Here is a 21,497-nt window from a genome sequence, read left to right as displayed (position 1 = left end):
AAAGCAGTTTGAGTGCTTGACTAATTTCCCTTGTGATGAAGTACTTACAACTTTAACTTTGTCACACGCCCTTCAAACTCGAGAGAAAGTAACATATAACTATGTCCGAAAATGGGTTTAGGTAGGACTATTTCTACTCTGTTTAGAACGGCGCCACTGAGAGCTTTATTGTATGTATCATGCAGCGCGAGTCGATGTTTATTTTTAAATTGCCAGTACCGGTCGGTTGGATGGATGTACAGTCAGTCATTTAGCCTCATATATATATGTTTTTAATGTACATGCAGACACACCATACTTTAATATATACTTACATCATCGCCGGAGAAATACTGATCTATGATTTCAAATGCTAATTTATATATGTCTTCATTTTCATGTTGCTGTAAAACTTCAATTTTCTCCAAACCTACCCCCAAAATTAAGCAGATAATAATTAAGCAGATACAATAAAAACTGTGCTCATTTTAATCATGAAAAATCCTAAAGAATTCAGGCCACTCTCCCACAGCCCCGCAAATAGTTTTTCTAAAAAGTGTTCTGGTAGGACCAGTATCCCCCTAATTTCTTCCTCTTTAGAAGCCCATGAGGTACCCTGGTCCCTAAGGCAGGCAGTTATAAAAGCATCCGGACACTCCATCTGACGGATGAGGGAGCTGTGGCACACAGATGTGGCATGAAGCATTTGCTTCAGGTTGTGTGGCATGTTAGTGCCAGAACCAGAACTAAGATCTTCCCGGATTGCTTTAATATAATCATATGGTCCCATATAATAATTTTTATCTTTTTCTTTGTTTTCCAAATATTACTACTTTTATATAACTGAAAAAATAAGATTTCAGAAACTTAGGGATTAACTGAGAAAAATAAAAAATTAGTTTTTAAATTTTGAAGTATTTTCTTTAAAAAATGAATAGGGGCTTATGTCCTATGGTCACAATGAACTTTGGAAATAATTTTTCAGAACAGTAACTGTACAAGACCTTCATTTATATTCCCAATATATTTACTCCACATATCAGGTGCACAAATCTATATTGATTTTAAGAGAGTAGAAGGAGGGGAGAGAGAGCAAAAGGGAGAAACATACATTGATCTATTCTACTTATTTATCATTCATTGGTTGACTCTTAAATGTGCCCCAATGGGGGATCGAATCTGCACCTTGAATTGCTAATTACGCTTTTATAATTAATTATACTTCTGTGACCACTGACAAGACTCCTTAATTTCTAGGATAATTTCTTCGTTTTATTAAAAAAATACTTCCAGTCTAATGTTGTCAACAATGTGACTTCAAGAGGAGTATTTGTGTTTCCTAAAAAACAATGTGAATCTCTAGGAAGGTTACGGAGTGACTGTCACAACCAGTTTTTCCAAAGTATGGACTGTTTCCTGGAAAATCCCCTTGGAATGCTAATATTATAAATAAAGAACAGCAATATACCCCCTTGCTGTAACAGCAATGTATCCTAAGTTTTCTTTCTAATTATTTGTCTTTTAAGGAACTAATGTTTCAGAGTTCCATGGCTCCACTATTTTTCTTTAATAAATCCACTCTTACCTCCACATTCTTCTATTATTTCAGCTATTGTGCTTGCTTCATCACCAGCCATTATCAGAATGTTTTTCAGACCATCTAGAACCACCTGAACAACTTGAGAATCTTTTACTGACAGTAAATTACAGAACGGTGGTATTACATTCTGCTGTACAAGGTACTCAACCTAGACAACAAAAGAGAAAAATATTTTTATTTATGTAATTATCTTTTCCTCAAAAAACACAGTATAGGGTTTATAAACAATCAGTAATTCTTTTTTTTCTTTTAGTTTTTTTTTTCTTAAATCCTCAACTGATGATATTTTTCCATTGATTTTTAGAGAGAGAGAGTGGAAGAGAGAGGGAAAGAGAGAGAAATGTCAATGTGAGAGAAACATCGATTGGTTGCCTTCTGCACAAGTTCTGACCAGGGCCCAGGCTGGGGAGGAGCCTGCAACCAAGGTCGTGCCCTTGACCAGAATCCAACACAGGACCCGTTGGTCCACAGGCTGACACTCTGTCCACTGAGCCAAACTGCTTAGGGCCCATCAGTAATTCCTAATCATGACACAGCAGTACACTTTCCAATATGAACAATCGTAACAGTTAGTTTCTCCAAACTCACTTGATCTTTTCTGCCACTTATTGTTAAGTTGCTAATTGCCCAAGCAGCTTCTTTTTGTGTTCCAAAGTCCCCCTAAAGATTACAAAAGAAATGATAAAATTAATTTTTTATTTAAAAAGTTTTGGTTATAAGATATTAACATACATGATGAACTCATAGTGTGACTGACCTTAGCAAGCTGATGAATAATCATAGGGATCAATCCAGCATCTATTACAGCTTGAACTTGTTGTTGGTTGCCTGCTGTTATGTTGGAAAGGAACCACACTGCTTCCTATAGTTGAATAAAATACAGGGCATTTTTATTTGAAAAATTGTGTCTTTAATGTGTTTATATTGTTATTTTAATGTAGTTTATATACATAAGAAAATCACCTGAGTTGTATTACGGAAAAAGTATCTAAAAGTGATTAGGTTATACAGAATCTCCCAATTTAAATAAACTATAAGGAAATTTCTATTAATAATATTTGGAGCCCATTAATCTAGCATTTATCCATTCAATAAAATATATGCCACCTACCATAAGCTAGGAACTATTTTGAACAATGGTGACATGGCAGAGAATAAAACAGTCAGAAAAAAAACTTTACTCATGCAGCTTTTTACATTTTTGGTGCATGAGCTCCCTCTAAAAGACAGATGATAAATAAAGAAATAAATATCTGAATTTCCTAATATTTTGTTAAAACTATTTCTAAGAAAGGTGAGTTGCTCTATTATAAAATGATTTACTTACATGATATAAATCAACATCTAACTAGGCTAGGATGGCTCTTTATAACTAATCTTCCTGCAACCTTAAGGATTTACAAGTCATGAACCAACAGGCTTATTGTAATTTTAGTGTCAAATGTGTACCTTCTCCCTCTTCTGCAATTCAGATTTATTTATTTATTTTATTTTTTATTGATTTTGTACAGAGAGGAAGAGAGAGAGAGATAGAGAGTTAGAAACATCGATGAGAGAGAGTCATCGATCAGCTGCCTCTTGCACACCCCCTACTGGGGATATGCCCACAACCAAGGTACATGCCCTTGCCCGGAATCGAACCCAGGACCTTTCAGTCCCCAAGCCGACGCTCTATCCATTGAGCCAAACCGGTCCCGGCTGCAATTCAGATTTAATTATAAATTTATTTTGCCATCCAATCAGTGTTTAGAGTATATGAGTGTTCATTACAGTATTGTTGAAAAACTTGTATGTTGGAAAATTTTATAACTAAAATGTTGAGTGAATAAAACCAAGTTGGTAAATCCTACCTCTAGGGTCCCACAATGGTCCCAAGATGCAAATAATACAAACACTCTAGCTGAAAAATTCTGAAGTATCTACTTGCTGAAGCTGAGTATCTATGAGTCTTTTTTCTTTCCGCCATGATACCTTCCTTCACTTAGAGCATATTGAATTCGCTTAGAAGCTGAAACTTCTCTCCACTCACTGCTGTCTGGCTCCTCACTTCTCAGCTCTGTTTTCAATTATGGAATACATTTAGGTAGCTATAAAAATCACTCATATTATTGAAAATTTTATAACAAAAATATTGGCCCAGAGACTACTGATAAGAAACTCTGGCTTCTTTCCCTTTATCTGTAAAATATGATTTCTGACAATATACTTTTCCATAAGAATCCAACTGTTATAGTCAAGCAACTACATACATATAGCTATGATAGAAGAAATGATTAATTATCTGGTTTGGAGGATGGTGACATTTCAGGCAGCTAAAACCGCATTAAACTAAATACAAATCAAAATCATTAGACACCACTTCATACCACTGGGTGGCAGTAACAACAACCATTATCATTGTGGAAATTAAAATGATACAGCCACTATGGAAACCAGTTTGGCAATTCCTCAAAAAGCTAAACATGGAATTATCACATGACTTGGCAAATCTAGATATATACCCAAAGGAACTGAAAGCAGGGACTAAAACAGATACTACTATGTCCATATTCATAAATCAACATCATTCACAATAGCCAAAAGGTTAAAACAATCCAAGTTTCCATCAATAGGTGAATGGATAAACAAAATATGTTCTTTAGGTCCAATGGAATATTTATTCAATGATAAAAAGAAATGAAGTTCTGATACATGCTCCAACATGAATGAACCTTGAAAACATTAGCAATATGAAATAAGCCAGACACAAAAAGACTTAAGTACATTTTTAACAATTAATTAGTAATAAGTTTGTACCTCAAGCTTGAAATCTTGAGGAAACAAAAAGCAATTTTTATTATCTTTGAATTCAGGCCCACATCTTTAGATCCAATCTAATTTCATGGGGAGATTAAAATATGGTTTCTCTATCTATAATAATAAAAGAATAATATGCTCAGACCAGAAGTCCTTCTGGACGTCCTTCTGGGACAAAGCCAGTGCTGCAGCTGTGGGATCGAGGCAGCTGCCACGGCTGCGAGGGAGGGACCAGGCAGCTGTCCCTGGCTGGGAGGGAGGATCGAGGAAGGCCTACTCTTGCACGAATTTCATGCACCGGCCCTCTAGTTTGTTTATAAAAGATACAGCCATCTAGTGAGAGATTTTGTATTTCTCATTGAGTAACTACTGATTTGTGTTGCTACTACTCAATTTATTTAAATAAAAACCCTAGTTAGTATAAAAGTATTTTTTATCCTGTGATAAAAAGGGTGAGACTTATAGCAATTAAAAACTGAAAAAAATTGCAGAAGTAATTTGAAATAAATCTCATCTTAACTGCTGTGATTTTGAAGAAAATCACAATCAAATAGCAACAATGAAACAAAGGAACAGTTAAAAATGAGATATACAGACAGAAAGAAATGCACTGAGGATATATGCCTTACTTTATTTATCTTCTCCTTCGGGTGTGACAAGAGGTTTGGGAAGTGCGACAGGACATCACAGTTGAGAACAACCTGGGTCTGCTCATCGGTGCCAGTCACTATGTTGCCAACTGCTCTGAGTGCTGCCGTCTGGGATGGGATAAAATATTTTCTATAAATTTATTTGTTTATGATGAATTGGATTCTCTATTGTTCATAATCCTGAGAAAATGTAAAAATTCAAGGGGTGAATGATTTCCACTTACTGCATCCTCACATAAAGCACTGCACAGAACTAAGAAGAAGCAATTTTAAACACTAGTCTGTGAAAAATGGAACTATATGGGAAAATTGTGCAGGAAAAAATTCAAAAAATAAAAGAAAATTAAAATAAAAAATGTAAAGGCCCATTTTTAACAGCTGTTTTTTTTATCTATTACTAATCTGGTACCACAGGAAGATTGTAATAAAAGCCTGGAATGGGCAAGCATTTCCATCTAGAAAGTGACTTTGGCAGAAGTGGGATGAACAGATCTATCAGCCATGTACACCCAATTATACGGAGAAGAAACTGGGAAGAAAGAGAGAGAGGAGGGAATGCAGCTAGGATGCTATTGCAATTATCTAGAGGAAAGAAAAGAAGTCTTGAACTAAATCAGTGGCTCTAGATACGTAAGGAGGTAGACACGAAGCTATGTAACCAAAATGGAAAGGATTTTGTAATGGAGGGGGAATGAAAGGAAGACTCAAGGTTTCCAGCGTGAACTGTGCCCTTGTCCACTGGAAGGAGATACACCTATCATTTCTGTCTGAGGGCTTAAGGACAATTGGCAAATGAGTCTAAAACTCAGTCAAGAATCTGGGTGAGATAAAGATTTGGAAATCAACAAAATCAGGTTCAGTATAAAAAAGCAGAATTATGGAAAATAGGTGTATATAGACAGAAATGAAGCCTTGTTGTTATATAAGAAAGAAAAATTGTAAAGTACTTACTTGAACTTTCACTTCCTGGTGACTCAGAAGGGGCACAAGAAATGGAACAACCCCTGAATCAATAACCATCTGTATTTGCTCATTACCTCCATCTGTCAGGTATGACAGAGCCCAAACAGTATCTACAAGAATCTAGAGGAAGGAAAAAGAAAAAAAAGAGGGCAGTTTATGTATTTGTCTGAATGCTTAAAATACATAATAGATCTCAGGGGTGATGACATAAAAAGTAATTAAATTTTATGTTTGAACCTGGTTACTTACCTGATAAATCTATTAAGTAGTAGGTAGCTATCTCTCAAAGCCTACCTCAGGATCACTTTTCACAAAAATGACACACAGAAGTCTGAAAACTTTTACCCAAACTCCTGCAGTTATACATCAGATAGATGAATTTAAAAACAGCCAGAAAAGTAATTCTACCTGCCCCCACAAATTGAGAACCTAATAATCACAAGAAGACACTTTATATACAAAATGAAACCAATATACTATGTAGCCTTAAGTCCAGAAGAGACCAAAAAGATTATCTCTCTATACCAGTAGTTTTCAAACATATCTAGCAATATAAATGATTTTTCAGAATATCAAACAAATCAAATAAATGAAAATGACATTTTTATTTCATTTAAAAAAATTAATTATTTGCAAAGCTTTTGAAAAAATGACCCCACTTAAAGAGCATAGGGTATAAAACATGCCCTATACAAGTCTAATTTTGCAAATAATAAAAAAACAAAAATCAGGCTCAGATTTGTTGATTCATTCAAAGTCAAGCAGCCTATATGTAGCTCTCCTTGGTGTCTTCACAGAGGAATATTGCCCAGGTCTTATCTCATGTGAAATCTACACATGTTCCTTTTAGGCTTATCCAAATTAAAAACATTCTTTTGTGCTAAATAATAGCAGCCATCTGCATTCAAATCTCTCCACTCCTTCAAAAACTTGTATAGATGAATAAGAGCAAATAAAGTACACACAGCCTACACTTTCAGCATTACTAAGAGAACACTACGAATTTCAAATTACTTCTATAATTCAAGTTCTTGTCTGGATCTCCTGCCCCAAGCTTGTGTGAAACTTCATAGAAGAGAGGGGGTGACATATGTTAAAGGTAACATGTCCTAGCAAAACTATCCCACATTATTGAGACAGAGACCATGTAACCCAAAAGCCTACAATAATTTCTATGTCCTTTACAGAAACATTTACTGATATCTTTACTAGAGGATGAGCTTCATTCAACTAAGATGACTGAGGAAATATTTCACTGGAGATCAAAGACTAATACAAATGTGTGAATAAGAGTGATAGAATAATTTATAAATGCTTTTTTGTTCTAGAAAAATGGAAATACTGCAATTTCAAAAATGGGAGGACAGATGCTCTGCCTGAGAGCTGACCCCACCTACCATCCCACCATAGATCTACAGATATGTGTAAGGGCAAAGCCTGCCTACTACCCAGTCTGGCTGTAACAGCTAACAAGATTAAAATAGAAATCAGAGGCTCATAAGATAGCCAAAATTTGAAGACTAAAACTGAAAATAACTCCTTATACCAAGGACCAGGATCATCTTAACTCAAAAGGGAAAAAAACTAGTTAGCAAATGCTAATACTGAGATGACATAGATATTAAAATTACCCACAAGAATTTTAAAGTAACTATCATAAAAATGCTTCTATGAGCAATTATGAACATGTGTGAAACAAATATAGGAAGTCTCAGCAAAGAAACAGAAGACGTTAAAAAGAACCAAAGGAAAATTTAAAACTGAAAAATTCAGTAACTAAATTTTAAAACTCACTAGAAGGATTCAAGAGTAGAATGGAAACAGGAAAAACAACAACAAATTCAAAGACAGATCAATACAAAACATGCAACCGGAATAAGAAAAATAAACAAAAAATGACTGCAAAGAAATGAACAGTTTCAGGGACTTGTATGATAATAATGAAAGATCGAACACTTGTGTCATCTCAGTCTCAAAAGAAGAGGTGGGGCTAAAAAAATATTTGAATAATAGCAGAAAATATCCCCAATTTAGCAATAGACATAAACATACAGATTCAAAAGTGGGAGGATGAGACCAGAAAAAAAACCCACAGCAAACATAAGCTCATCAACTGTTGTGCAGGTAAGAGCCAAGAGTAAAAAAATATCATTTATTGAGAGAGAGAAACATCGATGTGAGAAACATTGATGGCTTGCCTCTTATATGCACCTCAACTGGGGATCAAACTTGCAACCTAGGTATGTGCCCTGACCAGGAATTGAACTTGCAACCTTTTGGTGTATGGATGATACTCCAACCAACTGAGCACCCAGCCAGGGGTCCACCTCTCCACTTAAAAAAAAATTCTTTTGCATGTTCCTCTTCCATTGTTGTTGCTGCTCAAATGATTCCTTAAAATTCAATTTTTTACCCCTTTTCTAAATCATACTCCATGTCTATATTTAAATCTCTTAAATACTGATAAATCTCAAATTTGTACCACTTTTTCCTTCTTGGAAACACTGTTATGGAGAAACAAGTAAATCAGAATCGAAATGTCTGTCCTATAATAAACTCATTATCTTCCTCTACCAATCTCATCCCTTTTCTTTATTCCTTTTGATGGTTCATGGCATTAATATCTATTCAAATTGCCAAATTAGAGACAAAAGTAATTTTTACTTTTTCTATTTGATCATTTCTATTTGAAATTCCTCACTTTATCTCTTTCTCCTAAATGTAGCAAGTGCTATTCTTCCATGGAGTACAACAATGGGTAAATTTCATTGAATCTAGAATTGAGTTTAGCATTGATCTGGCTTATATTGTTCAAACTAAGATCCCTTTCTTATTTGTTGTATGTTTGTGTTTTTATAATCTTATCTTAGTTTACACACAACCATATGTGTGTTTGTCCCAGAATTGTATAATTTATCATTGGGATGAAGAAATATACATCTTTGCTAATAGTTCTTAAGAGGCAGTATGGTTCATAAACAAACACTGGACCACATTTCTCTAGTTTATTTTAGGACATTACATTCTTAGGAAGAAACAATTTAAAAGTAACTGAAATAACTTTTTATTTGTGACATATTAGCCTGAAATGTCATAAAAATTAAGCTTAACATTTTTAGTTATATGCTATCCTATTTTCAAAATGGATAGAAAAATGACTTAGCAAGACATATATGATAATAAACATAAAAGTAAGGAGGAAGTAAAATTATACAAAAATGTATATGTTGCTACTGAATGCCAAATTTAGTTCTATGCTTTCTGACAGCAAAGATTAAAAGGCAAAAAAGTAAAATATCTAATATTTCCATCAAGACTTTCCCCTAGGACATTATGAAATTGGTTATAGATAAAGCCTTTTACCATCTGTTGGTTGTGTTTATTTGAAAACCAGGGGTATTAAAATGGCAAAGTACTGCAGTTATATTTAAGTTTAACATAAACACTCAGAGATTACTCCCTAAAGCCAGAATTGTGCCATGAATTATAGGCGTAAAAATAAAAAGACATAGAGACCCTGCCCTAAGACCTCAACATTAGTTATCAGATTAAAAAAAAAAAAAGAAAGTAGTTAAGTTTTGTCAATGACTATCTATGTTGAACCTATTTCTATTGTCTCTTTTTATCTTTACTATCTCCTTTATAAGATGTTTTCTTCTCCTATTTTACAAATAAGGATATTGAAACTCAGTAATGTAAAATAATCTAAGTTTGTACAATGATGAATAAGAGCCATGGCTAAGAATTAAAACTAGGTCCAAGGCCTGTGCTCTTTCACACCATGATCACATAAAAACACAATATGGTATGAAAACAAACAAGAAAATAAATCGGAGGAATGAGCAAATGCTAGATTATGGAAGCACATATTCTCTCTGGCAACCAGAAAGCATCAATGAAAAAGTAACACTTGAAATAGTAGGCATTATAAAGAGAAGGATGATGGTAGAAGTGTAGATACTGTTGGAAGCACTTTTCATATGTTATCTCATTTATTCCTTACAAAAAACTTGAGATTGATATTGACATTATTTCTATCTTACAAATGTGGGGGGAAAAGGCAGATAGTTAAGTAATTTGTCTGAAGTCATATAATTAGGATAAGGAAAATTTTGTCAAGTTAAAAAAGTCATTTCAGAAAGATGAGGAAAGATATTCAGGACTCATTGATACCTAAAGGATTTGAAGAATACAGGGAGTTAACCCAACACATTTGTTAGGGAGTTAAATTGCAGAGTTTTGAATCCTGTGTTTAAGAAGTTTGGGCTTTGCCTTCTAGTGAATTCAGAGTCAATGATGATTTTTTAAACAGCAGAGTTATGTGCTCCCATTTGTTACAGAAATAACTTATTATCTTGGTGAATTGGAATAGAGAAAAGTGAATGTAGATAAACCTATTTTGTTATTATAGTAGGTTTAAGGAGATTGATGAAAGTATGCTGTAAAAATAGTAATGGTTAGGAACGGCTGTCAGAAAGCACAGAACTAAATTTGACATTTAATAGCAACATATGCATTTTTTGTATAATTTTACTTTCTCCTTCTTTTATATTATCATACTAGAGGCCCAGTGCACGAAATTCGTGCACGGGGGGGGGGGGGTGTCCCTCAGCTCGACCTGCACTTCTCCCATCCGGGAGCCCTCAGGGGATGTCTGACAGCTTAGGCCCGCTCCCCATGGTTCTCTGCTCTCTGCAGGGCCTTCATCTCAGCCTGCACCCTCTTCAATCTGGGACCCCTCGGGGGATGTCCGACTGCCAATTTAGGCCTTGGCAATGAAAGGTCACTGGTTCCATTCCTGGTTAGGGTACATGCCTAGGTTTCAGGGTCGATCCCTGGTCAGGAGGCATGTGGAAGGTATCTCTCTCTTTCAAAATCAATAAAAACATATTAAAAACATTTATAAAACTAGCCGAAACCAGTTTGGCTCAGTGGTAGAGCGTTGGTCTGCGGACTGAAAGGTCCCAGGTTCTATTCCGGTCAAGGGCAGGTACCTTGGTTGCGGGCACATCCCCAGTAGGGGGTGTGTAAGAGGCAGCTGGTTGATGTTTCTCTCTCATCGATGTTTCTAGCTCTCTATCCCTCTCTCCTCCTCTCTGTAAAAAAATCAATAAAATATATTTTAAAAAAATTTTATAAAACTAGACTTGTAGTATTGAAGAATTTTAATACTAAATACTTGAAAAGGTTGCAGTCCCAAAGGCAGTGTAGTTTCATGTGAAATACACAAGATCTGTTATCAGAAGATCTGTTCTGAATACCAACTTTGACCCTTACAAGCTCTGCAACTGAATAAGTCAGTTAACATTTCCTTAAAGCCAGTTTCTTATTTTGTAAAATGGGGACGTGGTATTTAGCCTATTTATTATAAGAATCAAATGAGGCCCTGGCCAGGTAGCTCAGTTGGTTAGAGTATCATCCAGATATGCCAAGGTAATGGGTTCGAACCCAGATCAGGGCATATATAAGAATCAACTAATAAATGCATAAATAAGTGGAACAACAAATTAATGTTTCTCTCTCCCTCTCTTTCAAGTCAATAATAAAAGAGTCAAATGAGATTTTAAAAATATGAATATGGCCGAAACCGGTCTGGCTCAGTGGATAGAGCGTTGGCCTATGGACTGAAGGGACCCGGGCTTGATTCTGGACAAGGGCATGTACCTTGGTTGCGGGAACATCCCCAGTAGGGGGTGTGCAAGAGGCAACTGATCAATGATTCTCTCTCATTGGTTTCTAACTCTCTATCCCTCTCTCTTCCTCTCTGTAAAAAAAAAAAAAAAAAAAAAAAAAATAAAATATATTTAAAAATATGAATATGCTTTATAAACTTTTTACCGCTTTATAAGTATTAATACTTAATAAAAACACTCCTAATAATGATACAGATAAGTAAACTACATATGTGCTTTTTTTCAGAAGGTTAGCATTTTGCTGCCTGGATGACGTAAGCTATAAACTTAACTTTAACCCTATTTCTGAAAACTACTTATACATTGTGTAAGTTTGACAAATTAATAAGATATATGCTGATATTTATTAAAATCTCAAAGAATAAATAAAACCTTTCTGGTTTCATCAAGAGCAAAATCCCATGTCTAAGCTCCTACTTTACTTACATTTATGTCCGTATGGTATATGAGGACACATAATGCTGGCAAAATCTGAGGAAAGAAGATAAACAATAAGTAACACTAGAGTTGATGAATATGTCTTTGTAATGAATAACTTAAAAAAAAGCAGTAAATACTATTTGCAGGGTAAGAAAGACAACATTAAATTTGTTTGACTCTCTATTAGGAAAACAGAAATTTGATCAGTTCAATCTGAAAAACCAAAATGATATTTCAGATGTCCAATTAAAGTTTACAAATACATCTGGCAGAGATTAATGCACCTTAAAGGAAAAACGTTTGTTTCATAACTTTCTTTATGACTTATAATGTCAAGTGGAAAGAATGGGAGATGTAAGTATACAGTGTAGCTACTATTTTAAAAAGCTACTCTTAAAACTGCTATCATCCTCTCACTTACTTGCTTAAAGCAAAATATTTTATTTAATAAGCTAGTTGAGTCAAATTAAAGTTTTTGAGTTCAGATTTAGTCAAGAAAATTATAACCAGTACAAAGTATGAAATTTGTTTGTTGAACTCAATCTTTACAGATATATATATACAGAATCACATTAAATACTCTTTCCATAACAGCAAAAGATGTCAATTATAAAGATTCATAGTCAACATTTCTCTACACAGTCAAGTGATTAAAGGTTATGTATAATTTCTAAAATTTAAAATACTCAGATTCATTTATTAACTAGATGTAAGTAGAAGAGTTTTTACTTTAATTGTAGACTTAACACTAAGCATGTCATACATTTAAGAATATGAAATTTGTCAGAAATCAGACAAATTTTAATTGGACTTATTGTAAATATACTCAAGAACATTTGCATATAGTACACGAGTTTCATCTGTAGTAATTCCTTATTTTTTTAGTGTTAAACCAAAAATGCAATATAATAATAAAAATTTACAATTTTCTTTTCTCCTTTTTTCTTTTTCTTTTTGAATTAATATTTTCTTTTTATGAAATAGTCATTAAAAATAAGAATTAGGGTGGACTGAAATTCTTTCAGGTGCTATAAAATATTTTTCACAGGAGTCGAAAATTAAATGACACGCTACTTTGAAAACCTCACACCTGCAATGAAATCTGTATACACATTATTGCATTCACTATACATGAAAATCTAAAGCATAAACATAGGGAAAATATACCATCTGGTCTTTGCAACTCTTCATTTACCTCCTGAACTGTCTCCATAGGCGGCGGGGGGTCCTTATTCCTGCAGAGATTGACAATGACCCATGTGACGTTCCGAAGGAAGGTGATGGGAATGGAGGGATTGATGAAGGACAGAAGAGGTTTGACAACTCCCAGTGATATGACATAATCTCTACATTGAGGACCATCACCTACAGAAATGAAAATTGTATTTAAAAAAAAATTACATTCAGGATGAGAAAGTCTGAAATGTATGCAATGGCTCATGTTGGGACACTGATGTTCTATGTTTCCTCACCACTAGTCAAGGGCATCAAGGGTTGCTGTTTCTCCAGACTTTGACTTGGGGGGAACATAAATTTAACTTACCAATCTTGATAGGAAATTGCATATCTGTTTCAAAGAGGTATTACATATATTTTTTTTAATCCTCACATGAGGATATTTTTCCATTGATTTTTAGACAGTTATAGAAAGAGGGAAAGACAGAGAGAAATACCAATATGAGAGAAACACATCAACTGGTTGCCTTCTGCACGTGCCCCGACCAGGGCCCAGGCCAGAGTGGAGCCTACAACCTTGGTATGTGCCCTTGACCAGTATCCAACCTGGGAACCTTGGGTCCACAGGCCAACGCTTTAGCTGCTGAGCCAAACCAGCTAGGGCCAAAGAGGTATCATTTTAAGTTAGTATTTATAAGGCAAAAAGATAGTCAACCCAAGTTAAAAATTAGAGGAAACATAGTGTGTAATGGCTATGCCAATGTAGGAAAAAAGTTAATTAAGCTTCTTAATTAAAGTCTTTTGAAACCTAAATGCAACTTACCTATAATGTTTCCCAATGCCCATACTGCTTGTTCACAAACATTCTGATGTGGTGAATGAAGAAGTCTCAGAAAAAGAGGTACGGCATCTATAATTTTTTAAAAAGCTGATATTTAGACTGCAAAATGTTGAAGAGTTTATTGATTTTTAAGCCTAAATTAGCTGATAAAATACACAGAATTAGGCATAATATAGTTGAATTTAAAAATTGGGGCAAATACTTTTACTCAATCAATTTTAGTATTTTCCTTAGTAATATTCAAGTAACAAACCTAATTAACAGTATGTAAAATTTGCTCTTACATCATTAACTGAAAGCAAAAAGCAGCAATTTTTCCTATACCGTTTGCAAAATTTTGTTTATATTAAAAAAAGAGTTCCTGCCGAAACCGGTTTGGCTCAGTGGTAGAGCGTCGGTCTGCAGACTGAAAGGTTCCAGGTTCGATTCCGGTCAAGGGCATGTACATCGGTTGCGGGCACATCCCCGGTAGCGGGTGTGCAAGAGGCAGCTGGTCGATGTTTCTCTCTCATCAACGTTTCTAGCTCTCTATCACTCTCTCGTACTCTCTGTAAAAAATCAATAAAATATATTAAAAAAAAAAAAAAGAGTTCCTATACCAAATGCATAACCTTAGTCAATGTAATCTCAATTGCTGATATGGGATTAACTAAAGATCTGATTATTCCTATATCTGCCCTACTTTATATTTTAAAGTAAGTTATCATTACAATTCTTACTATTTACATAACTTACAAGTTAACTCAAATTCTAAAACACTGGTATTATATTCTTCCACATAAAAAACTAAGTGTTAAACCAGGTCACTTTTTTGTAAATTTCAGTCAGTTGTCTACTACCTCTAGGATTTTTTGCTGTATCTCTGCATTAACTGTATCATTATGTACTTAACATTTAAAATTTATCACACCTTTAATAGCTTTATTGAGATATAACTTACATACAAGATAATTTTTGTAAGTGAATAATTCAATGGTTTTTAGTATTAATAAAGAATTGTGCAGCTATCACCACAATTTAATCTTAACACATTTCCATCACCTCGGAAAGAAATCCCTCATCTATCGTAATTCTTGAAGCCTAGTACCCCAGCCCCAGGCAACCGTTTAATTTGCTTTCCTTCTCCATATATTTTTCCTATTTCAAACATTTCATGGATAAAATTGTATATGTTTTTGTGTGTGTTTGGCTTCTTTAACTTAACATGAGGTTGTTAAGGTTCATCCATGTTACAGCATGTATCCGTATTTCATTCCTTTTTACTGTTGAAGAGTATTCAATTGTGTACCACATTTGTTTATCAACCCATTATCTAATGTATTTCCATTTTGGGACTATTATGAGTACTGCTGCAAACACCTGTGTAAAAGTCTTTGTGTGAACATGTTTCATATCTCTTGGTTCCATCTAGTAGTGGAACTGCTGAGCCATATAGTAACTATACAATTAAACTTAAAAATAAAAATCCTCACTTGAGGATATTTTTCCATTGGTTTTTAGAGAGAGAGGGAAATACAAAGAGAAACACATGGATTAGTTGCCTCCTGCACGAGCCCTGAACAGGGCCTGGGCGAGGGAGAAGCCTGCAACCGAGGTATGCGCCCTTGACCAACATCGAACCCGGACCCTTCGGTCCACAGGCCAACAACACTCTACTCACTGAGCCAAACCAGCAAGGGCTGACTAATCTTTTGAGAAGGTAACTGAAAAGTTAAAAAATGAAAACAAAACACTGTTATTAAATTATTCCTACTAGTCTACATTGAAAGACCTAGTTTAAAATCTGTTCTCTTTCTGTTACAGCTAAAAATGTAACTAGATACTTGATAATGTCTCCTAGACATTATCAAGTATCTAAAAAGAAAACTAAAAGAGAACAGTATTCTCACTACAGCAATGTAACTTATTACCATATCCTACTAGTAGACTATTTAACATCATCTGAGCACACCTAAAGTCAGGTCAGTGTCCCACGTTTTAACAGTACTTGGTGACATATTTCCCCCTCCCAAAAAAAAGCTTTTGTCATTTTGGTCAACACATTAATACATTTATCCCATCTTGAGGTAGGTATACTTTAAAAATATATATATGTTGCAAGCTAAAAAGCATTAGATACTTAGCACCCTGAAGGTATCAGAAACAGAAAATTTAAAACCTGTTATTAGAAGATGGTCTCTACCCAAAAAGATAAAAATTTATTCACGTTTTAGTAACCACAATTAAAGTTATTTAATAATAGATTAATGATACCTATGGGAAAGAAGTCATAATTTATAAAATTTACCAGTTACAAAATAAAATTACAATAAAACTCTACTTTTTTGTCTTTATTAAAAATAAATAAAAAGTCCATTAAGAAAGCTAATTTACTTACTAGACTGTACAACAGCTTGAGTCTGTGCAGAAGTTCCTGATGCTATATTAGTTAATGCCCAAGCAGCTTCAAACTGTAATGAAGGACTGTAAAAAAATAACAAAAATAAATAGGTTTAGGCACATGACTCCAACTTAAATTTATGTCCTGATAAATTTAAGTTGGGATAACTTAAGGTTATAACCAGATCTATATGGTTATTCTTTTATCTGGTCCTTGAATTTCACCTTGTTATATATCCAAATATCTCTTGGCTATTTCCACCTGAATGTGTCATTGGCTTTCAAAGTGAGTCACCATAAACACACATTTCTATATCCATTAGTAGTTGCAACATTTAGCCAGTCATTACTTTTCCCCTTCACCACAAACATCAAATCACTCAGTCCTTTCAATTTTATCTCCTAAATATTTTCTCTTCTTTTTCACCTCCTAAATATTTCTTATATTTATAGCATTACTAGAGGCCTGGTGTATGAAATTCATGCATGGGAGTGTCCCTCAGCCCAGCCTGCACTGTCTCCAATCTGGGATCCCTCTAGGGATGTCCGACTGCCGGTTTAGAATCAATCCTACCAGAAACGGTCTGCTAGACATCCCATCTCCTACTGGGATCAGGCCTTAATGGGCAGTTGGACATCCCTCTTACAATCCAGGACTGCTGGCTCCCAATTGCTCGCCTACCTTCCTTCCTGATTGCCCCTAATTGCTTCAGCATGCCAGCCTGATCACCCCCTAACCAATCCTCTGCCAGCCTGACTGACGCCTAACTGCTCCCCTGACAGCCTATTTGCCCCCAACTTCCCTCCTCTGCCAGCCTGTTTGTACCTAACTGCTCTCCCCTCCCTCCCTCAACCCAACTGCCCTTCCCTGCAGGCCCGGTCACCTCCAACTTCCCTCCTATGCTGGCTTGCTCACCCCTAACTGCCCTCCCCTGCTGGTCTGATCGTCCCCCAACTGCCCTCCCTTGCAGGCCTGGTCCCTCCCAACTGCCCTCCCCTGCTGGCCATCTTGTGGTGGCCATCTTGTGTCCACATGGGAGCAGGATCTTTGAATGCACGGGGGCAGCCATCTTGAGTGTTGGAGTGATGGTCAATTTGCATATTACTCTTTTATTAGATAGCATTCCTAATATCACTGTGTTCTCATCATCTCATTTGAATCACTACCAAAGACTCTAGATTAGTTTAGATCCTATGTGACTCCATAACACTGCTTTACATACTGGAGATATTTATAAGACTGCACAAATTTGCTAAAAGAAAGAGATCATTGTAATCCTACCTTATAAAAGAGTAATATGCAAATTAATCATCACTCTGCTCAAGCCACGTCCACCAGCCACACCCACAAACCAATCAGAGCAAGCATGCAAATAAACCCAACCAAGATGGCTACAGCCACAGAGAGCAGGAGGGAGGCTTGGGTTTCCCCGGCAACGGAAGCCAAGCTTTCCACACACCCTGGCTGGCCTAGGCCTCCACACAAGGCTACAAAGTTTCAATTATAGAAGGTACATGAACCCCAACAGAAAGAGCTAAGGGCCACAGAGTGAGCAGGGGGCTTGGCTCTGCTCCAGGCTACAAAGTTTCAATTGTAGAAGGTAAATAAATTCCAGATACCAGGGCCTCCATTTGGGTCGCCAGGCCCCTCACCCAGGCCGCCCCACACCCCAAGGAAACCCCCACCCTGATCTGGGACACCCTTCAGGGCAAACCAGCTGGCCCTCACCCATGCACCAGGCTTCTATCCTATCTAATAAAAGAGAAATATGCAGATTGACTATCACTCCAACACGCAAGCTGGCTGCTCCCATGTGGTCAAAGACCCTGCCCCCACGTGGACACAAGATGGCCAGAGGGGAGGGCAGTTATGTGGGGGGGGACCAGGCCTGTAAGGGAAGGCAGTTGGAGGGGATCAACCCTGCAGAGGAGGGAAGCTGGGGGCAAACAGGCTCGCAGGGGAGCAGTTAGACATCAATCAGACTGGCATGGGAGTGGTTAGGGGGTGATCAGGCTGGCAGGCAGAAGCAGTTAGGGGCAATCAGGAAGGCAGGCAGGCGAGCAGTTGGGAGCCAGCAGTCCTGGATTGTGTGAGGGATGTCCGACTGCCTGTTAAACGGGCAGTTTAACATCCCTCGAGGGATCCCAGATTGGAGAGGGTACAGGCTGGGCTGAGGGACACCCCACTACCTCATGCACGAATTTTGTGCATTGGAGCCTCTAGTGTGAGATAATATTGGAAGACCTCATAAAGAAAGTGAAAACAACTAGCCTTTCAAAGATGGATAAAGAGGAGAAACCAAGATGGCGGCAAAGGTAAATGTCTAACTGCAGCCTCACACAACAATTTCAAAATATACAACTAAAATATAAAGTAGACATCATCCAGAACTACAGAAAAGTTGACTGACTAGAAATTCTACAACTAGTAGGAAAGAGAAAACCAGAAGGAAAATCAGAGGAGTTGTAAAAGCCTAAGGTATGAAGACACAGTGTGCACATGGGGAGAGTATGGAGCCAGAGAGGAGGGGCGGCCGAGTGACTGATTGGCGTTCCCTAGTGGGAAGGAGATAAAAGCTCCAGACTGAGCTGAGCCCCAGTTCTGACTGCATGAATCCCAGTTCTTAGAGAGACCCTGGGGACCCAGGCTAATACAGAGGGATTCTAAGCTGTAAGGCGGAAACTCAGGGGAGTGGCGAAAGGAAGTCCCGGAGGCGCACACATTGCGCGCAGAGGACGGACTGTTGACTGTGCCACTAGATTGCCCTAGCAGGAAGGAGACAAAAGCTCCGGACTGCACTGAACCCCACTTCCAACTGCACTGAACCCCAATTCTGGGCTCATTGGGGGAGAGACTAGACTGTCTGGTAGTGGGTGAAGCTCGAGGGCACCTTTCTCTCAGAGGTGCTTGCAGCAAGTACCAAAGCAGCGAGTACCAAAGGACACTGAGGAAGACTGAGACTCAGGAACCTCATAGGGCGGGGCTGAAAGAAAGCCAAGGCTGTAGACTCCACCCTGAAACTCCGCCTCATCCAAGCTGAGCACAGAGACTTTTGAATAAGGCAGTCTCCTGGCATAGTCACAGCTGATCCTCACAGACAATTGACCTGGACGTCAATTCCTCCCAGTGATACCAACAACAATTAAGACTTAACTACAGCCGAAGCCGGTTTGGCTCAGTGGTAGAGCGTCGGACTGCGGACTGAAAGGTCCCAGGTTCGATTCCGGGCAAGGGCATGTACATTGGTTGCGGGCACATCCCCGGTAGGGGGTGTGCAAGAGGCAGCTGGTCGATGTTTCTCTCTCATTGACGTTTCTAGCTCTCTAACTCTCTCCCTTCCTCTCTGTAAAAAATCAAAAAAAAATATAAAAAAAAAAAAAAAAAAAAAAAAAAAAAAAAAAGACTTAACTACAAAAGGCTGTATACACAGTCTACAAAGGGGTGCACCAAGATAACTGGGAGGCTGACCACTGAACCATATAGGACACCTTAACACACAAAGCCACCCCACCAACTCAGGGAAGCAGCGAAAATGCCGTGACCAGGAAACAGATCACAAACGAAAGAAATGGAGGACAACAAGCGACTGGATATAGAGTTCAAAACCACGCTTATAGGGTTTTTCAAGAATTTCCTAGAAAAAAAAAGAATTTCCTAGAAAAGGCCGATAAAATAAACAAAACCTGAAGATATGAAAAGGGATCAACTAGAAATAAAGAATACATTGTCTGAAATAAAAAATATTATACAGAGTCCTAAAAACAGAATGGAAGATCACAAGAATCAAGTCAAAGATTTGGAACACAAAGAGCCAGAGGACACTCCTCCACAGAAGCAAGAAGACAAGAGAATCCAGAAAGTTGAAGATAGTGTGAGAAACCTCTGGGACAACTTTAAGTGAACCAACATCAGAATTATGGGGGTCCCAGAAGATGAGAGAGAGCAAGATACCGAAAACATATTGAAAGAAATAGTGACAGAAAACTTCCCCCACCTGGTGAAAGAATTAGACTTACAAGTCCAGGAAGCACACACTACCCCAAACAAAAGGAACCCAAAGAGGACCACACCAAGACACATCATAATTGAAATTCCAAGAGCAAAAGACAAAAAGAGAATATTAAAAGCAGCAAGAGAAAAGCAGGTAGTTACCTATAAAGGAGCACCCATACGATTGTCAGCTGATTTCTCAACATAAACCATGCAGGCCAGACGGGAATGGCAAGAAATATTCAAAGTGATGAATAGTAAGAACCTACAGCCAAAAATACTCTACCCAGCAAAGCTATCACTCAGAATCGAAGGCCAGATAAAGAGCTTCACTAATAAAAAAAAGCTATAGGAGTTCATCACCGCCAAAACAGAATTATATGAATTGCTGAAGGGTGTTCGTTAGGAAGAGGAAGAAAATAAAGATAAAAATTATGAACAACAAATATGTAACTATCAACAAGTGAATCTAAAAACCAAGGGAATTAAAAAACCTGATGAACAATATTAACTGTTGAATATAATAGAATCAGAGGTATGGAAGGGGAGTGGACTGACGATTCTCGGGGAAAAGAGGAGTGGGAGGTGTGGGAAGAGACTGAACATAAACTGTGCCCCTATGGATGAGGACAATGGGGGGTGGGGAAAGGGCAGAGAGTGGGGTGGGAACCTGGTGAAGGGGAAAAAAATGAGGAACATTTGTAATAATATGAACAATAAAGATTTATTTAAAAAAAAAGATGGATAAAGAAAGACACTGCAGAAATACAATGAAAAGTATCATGGGTGGATGACCATGGTGTGTATAGATGACTAGGAAAAGATCGAGAAAGTATGCCAAAAAATATAATAGGGGGTGAAATTGGGAAGATAGGTTATCTAAGAGAAAGAGAGAGAGAGAGAGAGTTAGTTGTTGGTGTGAGGGTGAGAGAGGGAAGATAGCTCAAATCCCAAACTTCAGAATGTATTGGAATTTATTCTATATACATACTAAATAAAGAGTGCTATT

At 37.0% G+C, this 21,497-nt stretch overlaps 1 protein-coding gene across 3 annotated transcripts in view; it reads right to left on the bottom strand.

Moving 5' to 3' along the window:
* KPNA3 (karyopherin subunit alpha 3) overlaps positions 1–21,497 on the bottom strand; it is a 95,813-nt gene that overhangs the window by 3,339 nt on the left and 70,977 nt on the right. For all 3 annotated transcript variants that reach the window (XM_036455372.2, XM_045588647.1, XM_045588646.1), the window contains 10 exons: positions 16,496–16,581; positions 14,101–14,187; positions 13,297–13,466; positions 12,108–12,152; positions 5,977–6,108; positions 5,005–5,133; positions 2,337–2,441; positions 2,168–2,239; positions 1,565–1,727; positions 315–409 (listed from right to left, as the gene is read on the bottom strand). In XM_036455372.2, the coding sequence (XP_036311265.1) occupies positions 315–409; positions 1,565–1,727; positions 2,168–2,239; positions 2,337–2,441; positions 5,005–5,133; positions 5,977–6,108; positions 12,108–12,152; positions 13,297–13,466; positions 14,101–14,187; positions 16,496–16,581 (1,084 nt within the window). The remainder of the gene's footprint in view (positions 1–314; positions 410–1,564; positions 1,728–2,167; positions 2,240–2,336; positions 2,442–5,004; positions 5,134–5,976; positions 6,109–12,107; positions 12,153–13,296; positions 13,467–14,100; positions 14,188–16,495; positions 16,582–21,497) is intronic.

Source organism: Pipistrellus kuhlii, unplaced genomic scaffold (assembly GCF_014108245.1).
Source record: "Pipistrellus kuhlii isolate mPipKuh1 unplaced genomic scaffold, mPipKuh1.p scaffold_m20_p_3, whole genome shotgun sequence".
Classification (NCBI taxonomy): Eukaryota; Metazoa; Chordata; class Mammalia; order Chiroptera; family Vespertilionidae; genus Pipistrellus; species Pipistrellus kuhlii.
The sequence above is the reverse complement of the archived record's forward strand: the minus strand, read 5'-3'. Positions and strand labels throughout refer to the sequence as shown.